Below are 11,770 nucleotides of genomic sequence, written 5' to 3'. Positions count from 1 at the left end.
CAAGAGAGGGACTGACTGGGGACTGGGCAGATACTGTTCTGGGAAATGAGTTGAACAGCTCTCTTGTACAACGTGGTGACTGCATTCACTAACAATGCGAGACTAAGTGTTCTCACCACACACACACACACACACACACACACACACACACACACACACACACAAGCAATGTTAATTATGTGAGGGAATTCATACATTAGCTCAATATAGTCATTCTACAATGTGTACACATAACAAACATGTTAAAATAGGCATGATGGCACACACCTATAATCCTGACACTTGGGGAAACTGAGGTAGGATTATCAGTTGAGGGATAGTCAAGGGTACTTAGTGAGACTCTGCCTCAAAAAAATAAAAATAAAAAAAAAAGGAAAAAATGCCAAGCATGGTGTCACACGCCTTTAAACCCAGCACCCAGGAGGCAAAGGCAGGTGGATCCAGGCTGGACTACACAAGCCATGACTGGAGAACTGTGTTCAATTCCTAGAACCCACAAGGCAGAAGCTGAGAACCTACCCCTGAAAGGGGCCCGCTGGCCTCCACACTCATGCTAAAGTCCAGGCAGGCCTTGAACTTGCAATCCTCCTGCCTCAGCCTCCCTAATGGCCAGAATCACAGTCCTAGAGCCATCCTTCCCTTCCCCCACTCACCATTCCCAAGCCTCTCACAGTCTCTCTCTAAACAGCTAACTGAAGTGCCACAGCCCAGTGCTTAACAGCGCGGTTTCTAGGACCAACAGCATGGGGTGTCACCTAGGCCACCGCGTGAGGGAGCCTCAGCCTCTCGGAGCCTCAGCACCCACCTAGGAATCAAACAAGCATTCCATAAATGTCAACTTGCAGACATTTTCTTCTTTATGCTCTCTGTTTGCCCCTTGTCTATTTTATTATTATTATTTTCAACTCTGTGTATTCACTTATTTGAGGGGGGTGAAATACCACAGTATACATATGGAGGTCAAATAACAAACTGAGGGAGTCACTTCTCTCCTTGCATCATGTGATCAAACAGAGGTCATCGTGCTTGGCAGCATGGGCCTTTACCCACAGGCCCAGGAGCCATCCCCTGCCAACACCACACTCCCCAGGCAGCACTTGCAGCTTCCTCATCCTTCCTGCTTGGATACTTTGAAGAAAAGCTTTCTGTTTTCGTTTGCGTGTCTGTTTTTTTGAGACAGGGTCTTTCCACATAGGCTAAGCTAACCTTGAACTCAGGATCCTCTTGTCTCTGCCTCCCAAAGTGCTATTGGGATTACAGGTGTGTGCCACCGTAAGAAAAACATTTTGAGCCAAGCATGGTGATTCATGCCTATGATTTCCGCAGTCAGATCTCTGAGGCAGGAAGACATCCATGAATTTGTCTGGTTTTTACACAATGAGCTCCAGACCAACCTGGGTTACATTATAAGACCCTCATCTTAAAAAAAAAAAAGGAAAAACACACAAATATGTATTCTTTGTGTCTGGAGCCTCCTGTCATGTTTTTGTTCCCTTTGATTCTCCTCTTGTCCACCAGTATGGCCTCTGCCTCCCTATCCTGAAATGAAAACACCCAAGTGGAGCTATGGCTGGTACGCAAGGCCATGTTCCTCCTGCTTGACTAGCCTGACATTATGCCCTCGTAGTTGGGAAATGGATGCATCAGCAATTAAGATGATAGTCAACGTTTTCCAATTAGCAGGAAAACAATGTTGCTGGCAATGCAGTTCAATGATAGGACACTTGCCTAACCTGCTCAAGGCCCTGAGTCTGATCTCCGGCACCATAAGGGAAGGGTTGGTGATAGCGAGGAAAGCAAGATGGCTCAGAGGGTATGGGCACTTGCCAGCAGACCTGACAACCTGAGTTCCATCCACGTGGTAGAAGGAGAGAATCAATCCCAAAAGTTGTCCTCTGACCAACAACTCCCCACCATATACACATCATAACACACACACATGCATACACACGCACGCACGCACGCACGCACACAATTTTTCTTTTAAAAGAGAATAGCTTCAGTTTTCAGTTCTCGTTCAGAACTCCTTTCTTTAAGCTTGACTTGGATCCTTACAAATAAGATAATCTCTGACTTTCTGCATATGGTTATATATGGCCTTTTAAAAACTGAGTGACTGGCTTTTTACAGAGACTCAGCTCTTTTGTATTCATTTTTAACTGGGGTGGGGGCTGTGCATATGAGTGTGGTGGGTATCAGACCCTAGAGCTAGCATTACAGGGGACTGTGACCTGCCAGACATGAGTGCTGGGAACCTAATATCGGGTCCTCTGGAAGAGCAATAATTGCTCTTAATCACTGAGCCACCTCTACAGCCCTTATCATGGGCTGTAGTCACCAGCTGCCGTGAGTGCCAACTGGAGCACGTTTTAGACAACAGGAGCAGGAACAGTTAACACAGCTAATGTTTACTGTAGAATGACAAAGTACTGGGCACAGAGCTAAATGCCTTGCATACTTGACCTCCTTCAGTCCTCACATCAACCGGAGGTGGACACAGTCATCGGCATGGATGGGCAGAGAGTCATGGTCACTAGGGAAATTGTTTTGAGTTCAAGAGTCAATTCACCGTTCTAAACATTTCACACAAAAACCTGGCTGTATATGTGTTTACTTATTTTTCCAACTTGATTTTAACTCTTGGTAAAGTCTGATGAGAAAGATTTAAGCTGAGAATAGGTCTCCAGGTTATAGTGCATGTGTACACAAGTGTGTGAGAGCCTGCAAGTACCAGGGTGTGGCCCTGCCTGTGCATGTAGGAAGGGCTGTGGGAGTGTGTGTGTGTGTGCTCACATCTATGCAAATGCAAATCTGGGGTAGGGGCATGCATGTAATCATGCAAATGAGCCTCCCTGCCTATGTGGGGTCATGCGTGTGTACGCCTGACTGGGGTAGGGAAGGGATCTTCCTTCCACAGAGGATCCAGGCTGCCTGCTGGCCGAAGAGTAGGCATTCCAGAGAGCCCAAGGAACCAGTCTTTCTAGAACCCTGCCCATGTCACAGTAAATCAGGCCTGCAGCAGGGAAGCCACTCTGATGGCAAGCTCTGGGAAATGCTCCAGTGCCACCACATTTAACCCCTCAGCCAAACAGGCTGGCACTGCAGACCTGGCCTCTAGGCTCGCCTTTCTGCAAAGGCACATGGGGCAAAACAAGAACGAAAGTACAGGATGATAGGAAGTCATTTATTACCTAGGAAGAACTGATAGAAGCTATTCCAAAAGTAAGACAAAAAACTGTGCAGACAACGATTCTCATGTCAAAGTACCTATGGGCAGCTCCAGGCAGAGCATGCGGCTGGAAAATGAAAATGGTTTTTGTTTTGTTCTGATTTAGACAGGGTCTCATTATGTAACCCTGGCTGGACTGAAACTCAGAGATCTACCCACCTCTGTCTCCTTTGTTGCCGGAACTACAGACCTGTGTTACCATGGACATGGTTTCGATACTGCTATTTGTGGTAAGAATTTTTAAAAAGTCAAACAATGGAAGTCAGTCTCAATCTTCCCCCTCCTCCCGGGACTGTCTGGCAGCCCTAGGCTAAACTCACAATCTTCCTACTCGGTTTACAGACTTGAGCGCTAGCTCAGGTGTGCACCACTACACCCAGCCAGGAGAGTGAATCTCTCCAAAAGCTGCCACAACACGTCATAATATTCAAAGTAGTTCCTTCTTGGTCAGATGCTGGTAGCTTGGTTTGGCTTAGATTTCTGTTGTCTTTTCTGAAGTTCTGGCAATGAGATGCATGACTTTTAAGGCTACAAAGTAATAATGAACAGCAAGAAGAAAGAAAAGAAAATGCCAAATAAACAAAACAGTAGGACAAATAAGGAATCCAGACTTCAGAATTCCCTTACATAGCCTCCAAGTTCCTTGCAACAGGGTATCTTGTTATGCTCAGTTGTGAGGATAACTATGGTCAGAACAAGTGAGGCAGAGGGACCCAACAAGGCAGCACCTGAGGACAGCTGTGACTCACACAGATGTGCCTGGATCAAGGCTGGATGAAATGGCAGCAGAGCCCAAGGTCATGATGGGTACTTGGGGAGCCTGGATAGTTCTTATATCCTCAGAGTCAGTTCCCTCCAGAAATTCAAAGTGTCCTTGAGCCCCCAAGAAATAAGAGGGAGCCAGACAAGCAAGGGCTTTTTTCATGGGCTAGACAAAGTAAGTAGGAGGCCCTGCCAAAATGAGGCACTGAGACAGTAACACAGAGGCCTGCCCCACCTTCCTCCTATATACATGCTTCCCTGGCTGTGCAGCCTTTTAGTAACCAACATTCGGTGAAGGCTAAACAGACTCCCTGTCAGTTCTAAGGAGATTCAAGCTGGCAGGAACGTGTAACTCTAAAGGCACAACAAGGCTTCTTTCTGTCTTTATTATTCAGTGTGTCAGGCCTGTCTAGAGGATGGTACTAAGATGAGCAGGAGTACACGGAGAAAGCAGTGACCTGCACCCCAAAGCCCCTCCCAAGAGCTGAAAGCAGTTACAACAGGCAGAAGAACTTTTGCCCAAAACTGGCTCAAAGATCAATGAGATCACTTCCTGTCTGACAGTCTTTCTCTAAGTCCTGGCACCTGTGAAGAGCCCCCTGAAAGGTTGTCTCGCGTCACTGCTTCCCCAGACTTCTAGCGACAGACAGCGTCCTCACGGAGGCCCCTTCTTTATTCACTGCCTCCGTAGCACACTGTCCTGTGATCCTGTGCTTTCAGTATTCATCCGTTTCCAGCTTCAACTTTGTTCAGTGATCCTTATCCCGACCTGTGCTATCAGGAAAACATTAGAGCTGGGCGCTCTTAATTAAAAAATACGAGACTTTCGCAAAGTCAATGCTGCTATGCTGAAAAGCACTTATTAGGACCTGGACACAGGCAGTACCCTCTAGCACACCCATCAGGGATTTTAAGAGAGGTCTATCAGCCGTAGATCCCTGAAATCTCTGAGCCCTGGCTCCTTGGAGGGAACCGGTCTGTAGGTGGCACAGTGCCAGCCTGCTCCACGGAGCTCTGCTCCCTGCTCATAGCACAGTACCAAAAGGAAAGGAGGCAGCAGCCTGGGCTGGCAGAGGGCTTTGTCAGCTGCCCACACTTGGAACCAATGCCCCATGCCCAGAGTGCCATCCACACACAGGCAGCAACTGTCACTCTCAGACACAGATCACTGACTGACGAGGAGCTGATGGACAGCGAGTGTACAACTGCCACTGCACTGTCCCTGAGCCCCTGCGGCTTAGATGTCCCATCCAACAGCCTGGGCTTTCCAAGCTTCTCCACGCTGCCACTCCCAGTACCGCCCTTGACACCTTCTCACCTTCTTTGTGCTCTTGGCAGTGACAATGTCCATCCTGGCCCTGACCTTCCTCCCTAACCCCATGTGAGCACATCCACCTGCCCAGGTGCCTACATGTTCTACACAGGATGTGGGCCAGGTTTGTCCACAGAAGTAACATCTGAGACCTCGTCAGAAAGGCAGACTTGATGACTCATGCCTATAATCCCAGCATCTAGAAAGCGGAGGCAGGAGGATTATTGCCAGTTCAGTGTCAGTGGGCTACACAGCAGTAGCTAAGTTGGGCTACAATGTGAGACACTGTTTCAAGAAAACGAAACCAGTCCAGTGAGATAAGACCAGGGTAAAAACACTGGTTTGGTTCCTGGAACCCACTGGCAGAATGAAAAGAACTGACTCCTAAAAGTTAGGGCAACACATGCACACAGACACACACAAAAGAAACACAGAGTTTCAGTAAAAAGTCTGGGTGATCTGAGGACACGGGCGAGGGTGAGAAGGTCTGATGTATTCAGTACTGAGCAAGGAGCCAATGGAGGGTGAAGCTTGTTTTCATTCCTCTTGTTCCAATCTCACCAAATCGATTCCTCCTTCTCCTTTCCCTGCCACGGGTAAATCACATTAGCCATCCCAAATCACACGCTAGACGCCTCAAACGCTTGAACATCCATCCCACTCAGCCTTGGCCCCTCCTGCCTCATCTGTGCATTTGCACAACCAAGCCTTGGCCGCACGTCTGTCTCCCTGGCAGACTGTGAGCTCTGTGAATAAATGGCTTTGACACATCTCTGACTCCCAACAGCCAGCACTGTGTCTGACACACAAGCTGCAAAAAGTTAAATGTTTACTGAACAAATGCAAAGACAAGTAGGTGTTCGGGTAGGGGAGAAGTTAGGAAGGTGTGTCAGATGACAGGAATCTTTGTTGTTGTTGTTGTTATTTTTTTTCCTTGACTTTACAGTTATTCTGGGAATAAAGTTAAGTAGATGGGAAAATCTGACGTGGCACAGACAGAAATGTGGAAGGGATTTTTTTTAAATGAAAATATTTCTAGCTTGCTTTCTCCTTCAAATTACACCCCACTAACTTGCTGAGAGGAGTATTAACAGGTTCAAGGTCACTTCATAGTTCAGTGACCAAGCTGGATAGAATATAAGCCCAGCTTCGGCTGGGTACAGTTTGTGTCCTTCGCTATACAGTGGTCCAGAGGGTTATATGGTGGGTGGGGAAAGATAAGACGGTTAAAGACGAGCTAAGTGCCTGGGAGGGGCAGGACTACCCCCAGAGAAGGCCACAGCAAAAGCTGGAAGATGAGCTCAAGGTGTGTGTGGGGTGCCATTTGTGACTCTGTCTCAGCACTTTCAAAGCATATAAGTAGAAATGGAAATCAGGCTAGGAGTCACCGGGCACTCTTGTTTCAGGATGCCAAGCTGTGACAAACCCACTCCCAACACCCAGTTCTGCAAACAGTTCTAGGCGAGGTTCCAGTAGAAGGGCCAAGGTTCAAACTACACGAATCTGGGTGGCCTTGATGAACTGGCATATCTTCATGCCACACAAAGTCTTACTCCTAAGGTCCCTGAAGCACCTGCAGTCTGTCCTGAATGTGGCAGGAAGGCGGATAAGCACCCTATGTTAACTGTCTTGAGGTAGGAAGCAGGATTCTTTGCCTTAATCCTAGGGGAGTTCCGCTCCCCACGCCCTGCTCTGTGCAGGGGCATTTCATGACTCATCTTAATGAGGGAGGCTGTGTAAAAAAGGCCAAAGATGGCTAACCAGCAGGCAAACGGAAGGAACTGGAGAGAGGACTCAAGCATCACACTCAGAGCCCCCAACTCTTCAGGCCTGGGATTAAGACATCATTACAGGAAGCCCCTGGCTTTTCCAGGTGCAGATGGAGATGCCACAGCACTTCATTTGGTGTCCTCGACATTCTAAAGCTTCTAGAATAGAAACAGTTGTCTCCCAAATCTGACAAATCATTCATTCATTTATTCATTCACTAGGTAATGTTTTATTGAGGCCTTACTATGTGCCAAGGGCCATTCCAGAGTTATAGATACAATCTTCAGAGCGGAGAGCCTGCCCTTTGGATCTCATATCCTATTGGGTGGAGACGGACTACCACAGCAAACCACTAAGTGCCAGGGCTGGCAGTGAGATGTGCTATGAGAAAAGGAAAAAGCAGCACGGGGGGGGGGGCGGGCGCGGATTGGGAAGGTCAAGTGCTATGTGGGGGCTAGAGGCCAGAACGGGGCAGCAGCCAGGCCTCCCGGAGGTGAAGCTGAAGAGGCAAGATAGGGGAAGGGAGCCACGCTAACATTCCTGGAGAAGGCTGGGGCAAAGGCCCCAGAGTGGGAGTGTCGAGGTGTGTTCAAAGAGCAGGGAAGCTTGAGAAGCCTGGCAGACAATCATCCATTCATTTCTTCAGCTACCGCTCACTGGGGGCCCATCTGTTGGCCAGGCCTCAAGTGGTAAAAATCAGTAAGGCGCCCCCACGCAATGAACTTACAAAGCTGGGGAGTGGGGATAAAAAAACCTGGTTACAAAAAAAATTTACAGATTCAGGCTTAGCGACACACACCTATAATCCTAGTACTTGGGAGGCAAGTCCAGTCTCAGCTACAAAGCAAGACTGACTCAAAATAGAAACCCAAACAGACAGAAATATAATTACAGCTAGGCAGAAGGCTTCCGGCATAGTGGGTCTAATGCCCTTAAACAATTTGGGGGTGAACGATCCAGCAAGGACACTAAAATATGTCACTCCATCTGACATAATGCTGGCGGTGCTGAATTGATCACTTGTTCCTTCTTAATAACAACAAGAAACAAAAAAGCCTTCCAGATGCTAAACTTGCAGAGAAAATCTTCTAAGTTGTAAGTGTACACTAGGTATGTTTGCCACAACCGGGGCAGCCTCAAAATAGAGTAGGCACCAGATGGAAAAACCCAGGAGAGGCCACAGAGTGGAGGCCTGGACATGGAAGGCCACCTCTGTGGTAATTTATAAACTAAGACTGGTCTCCTAAGCCCTCCAGACATCAAGAAGGCACCGCACAAGGCCCAGGGTCTGTTATAAGGGGTGGCCACCGCGTCCCACTGGCATCACCAGTGTCCTGATGCACAGGGAAGATCGCACCTGCCTCTCCACGAACTGCTTAGGATCCACACTCCAAGGTGGGGACTCAGGGCACAGACCTCTGTCTGGGAGAGCCTGGTAGATCAAACTGTGGGGGAGGGTTTGGCCCAGAAGAGCTCTGGCCTAAGAGATGCCAGCTCTGTTTTTTCCAACTCAATGAATGTACCCTTCTTCACAGGACAGTAGAGTTCAAAGATGCCTTGCCCAGACCCAGCACCCACAGAACAGAGTTTAGCCCTGTTGATCAGGAGCTGGACATCAAATTAAGTCAATCCATACTAGCTGGATCCAGATCTGACCAAACAGATGGGGAGGTACTGGTAGCTGTAGACGTCACCAGTTGCCAGCAACCACCTCAAAGACAGAGGCAGGTGAGAAAGAAGCTGTGTGTGAGTCTTCACCAGTCCCTAACGAAGCTACTGAAGAGAAATAAATGTTCAGGGTCCCTCCCTGCAAGATGGGGTGAGACGAGACATACTCCCCACTGCCCCTGTGCCCCAACTCTGACCCCTGGCCAAACAGGCTCCGGGGTTTGCAACCTCAAATCTTCTAGACTACCCCAGACTATCTTCTGTCCTGGTTTATAGTCCTCAAGACATCCTTAGCTCTGATGCTGAACTCTGTCTAGAACACTTAAAGGAGAGAGGGTACCAACCTGCCCCCTTGGCCTTGACCCTGACTTGACCCAAGCACACTTTTTAAGACTGGCAAGAACATCTCCCTCTCCTGATCCCATTTCAGGACTGCCCACCACTTTCCAGTTCAGAAATGACCCCAGGCTTATCCACAACTAGGGTTCAAAGTGGTTCTTAGGTTAGCCTGGGCCTTTGCCAGAAACGATTCTACATACGGGGAAGAAGGCTGGGACCAAGATTATGAAGAAAAATCCCTACAAAATGAGCCTCAGGTTCTTCTCTAAAGAATTGCCCTTTCCGCCTCCTCACCTCACCTCCTCCAGCCTGGGAGGGTTTTACTTTGTAATCACCCTGTTTACAGCCACTTTGAGGGTTTCAAGATAGATGAGGGAGGAAGGCTTTGTTAGGAATAAGGAAAGGGGTGTGAGCCCTGAGCTTTGAGACAGGGGAGTAAACCCTCTACCTGGGAGCCAGCCAAACATGTTAGAAAACACACGCAGGAGCACGCGTGCGCGCACACACACACACACACACACACACACACACACACACGCACGCACACTAAGCAGTTCAAGGCCAGCTTAGGATGGGGGTTGGGGAGGGGAGGCAAGTTTATGTTTGGCACCTGGGAAAGGTGGAACAATAACCAAAGCTTGGTCTCCATGCTTTTGCTAAACAGTCAGAACGGCTACCTGGCATTGTTCCAATTATGCTTCTCGGCTGGAGGGCTACTGACTGTACTCCCCTGTCCCCAAATTTTCCAGCGCTCCAACCTGGGAACAAACTCGAGGGAAGAGGTGTGCAAATACTCCAACCTCTCCTGGTGGTCACTGATCATCCAGGAGGTCCGCTAGACAGGACCACCTGCTGAGCCAGAAGCACATCCTTGGCTTCCTCAGGAAAGGGGTCTGACTCAGAACCAGCCACTCATCTTTTAAGATTCCCCTCAAATCGTTCCTCCCCTGTGACATCCTCAGTTCTCCGGACTACTTCCCCTCCTCGCCCTCTAAATCTCCAAGAGGCCTGGTGTTTGCCTCTTTACAAACAGGCATGAGCCTTGCTCTCTCTCCTTCCCCCAGCTCCAGACAAGTGTGCCTCTCTTCGAGGCAGCTAAACACAAAGCACAGTACCTGGCAGAAAGCAAAGGCTTGGGAACTGTTTCTGCCACGCCTGATAACATGCACCTCAAAGGCATAGGAAGTGATGGACGAAGGGGTACAGGACCAATCACACAAACAGAATGGTAAAATCAGCAGACACAAAACATGCAGGGGATGCTTCATGGGGATTAAGGGGTGTCAAAAGGAAACTTAACCAGGGACTATATCAGTCCTTACCCTTCTTGAATTCCTCCAGCATGGCATCCAGCTTGGTGTCATGGAAAACAAAATGTACCGGGTGGTTGTAGAAGCGAGTGATAGTCTTGAGCGGGGTGCAGTCATCAGGGTCCACGAAAGCCAAGTCTTTGACATAAAGGATATCTACGATATTGGATTGCTCATCTTCAAACACAGGAATGCGAGTATAGCCACTTTCCATGATCTCCGACATGGTGTTGAAGTCCAGGATGGCATCACTGCGGATCATGAAGCAGTCGTGGAGCTGGGTCATGATATCCTCCACAGTTTTGGTCCTTAGTTCCAGGGCGCCCTGGATCATATTTAATTCCTCCTTCACCAGGTCATTATAGGGCTCTGTCACCTTCAACATCTCCATCAGCTTCTCCCGATTGTAAACAGTGCGAATCTCCTGACCCAAGAAGAAGTCCAGGAGTTTGCTGATGGGGAAACTCAGAGGAAAGGTGAGCAGCATAAAGACTTTGGTGAGAACAATAGTGTTGGCACCCACTGCCAGCCCATGTCGGGAGCACAGGGCTTGAGGTAAGATCTCCCCAAAGATGACAATGCCAATGGTGGAGGAGGCCACTGCCATGATGCCAGACCCGATGAGGTTGTCTAGAAGGATGGTGAGGGAGGTGTTGACCAGCACATTCCCCAGGAGCAGCGAGCAGAGCAAGTAGTTGCCCTTGCGCCGGATGGGCTCTATCTTGCGGGCGTACCTTCTCTCCTTTTCAGTTCCACAGTTCTGCACGATGCGCAGCTCCATCGGGTCCAGGGCCATAAGCCCCAGGTTGAGGCCAGAAAATATACCCGACAGCACTAACAGCACCAAAACAAGAAGGATGTGCAGCCAGAGAGGCAGAAACCTCCCATGCTCCTCCACCATGAAGAGCAGGGAGTCCTTGTCTGTCCATTTGAGCCAGGGCCCGTCCACCCGGGCCCGGGTGCACAGCGCGTACAGCTTCATGTTCTCGCTCCTCCTCAAGAACTTAGTGATCACCACTAGCATCCCCGACGTGTTCCCGCGGCTCACGTTGACCAGTCGCTGGACCACTAAGTCCTTGGTGAGCTCCAGGCAGTTGGTGGAGTTGTGGACCGTCTCGGCGTCGTCCACCTCAGTGAAGGAGATCAGGTTGCTGGAGATCTCGCTCAGGCTGTGGCCGTAGAGCCTCAAGTTCACCATGCTGCCCTCGGACACGAAGATGATGCCATCCGGGTTCATCCCGCACGACTTGTTGCAGCTCGCCAGCCTCATGCCCAGGATCACGCTCTGCTGGGGGCTGCTCTGGCCGCTGGCCGCCCGCGTCCATAGCGGCAGCAGCAGCGCGGCCAGGAGGAGGCGCCCTCGGGCCGGCCAGCCGTCCC

The 11,770-nt window shown here is 49.4% G+C and overlaps 1 protein-coding gene across 1 annotated transcript in view; it reads right to left on the bottom strand.

Moving 5' to 3' along the window:
- Positions 1–11,768, bottom strand: part of Cnnm4 (cyclin and CBS domain divalent metal cation transport mediator 4) — a gene marked incomplete at its 5' end in the record, with an annotated part of 45,077 nt that extends 33,309 nt beyond the window's left edge. The window contains one exon of the mRNA XM_005360020.2: positions 10,403–11,768. Coding sequence (XP_005360077.1) covers positions 10,403–11,768 — 1,366 coding nt within the window. The remainder of the gene's footprint in view (positions 1–10,402) is intronic.
- Between the last annotated feature and the right edge of the window lie 2 nt (positions 11,769–11,770).

This window comes from Microtus ochrogaster, linkage group LG2 (assembly GCF_000317375.1).
Source record: "Microtus ochrogaster isolate Prairie Vole_2 linkage group LG2, MicOch1.0, whole genome shotgun sequence".
Taxonomy (NCBI): domain Eukaryota; kingdom Metazoa; phylum Chordata; class Mammalia; order Rodentia; family Cricetidae; genus Microtus; species Microtus ochrogaster.
This window is presented reverse-complemented; position numbering and strand designations above follow the sequence as displayed.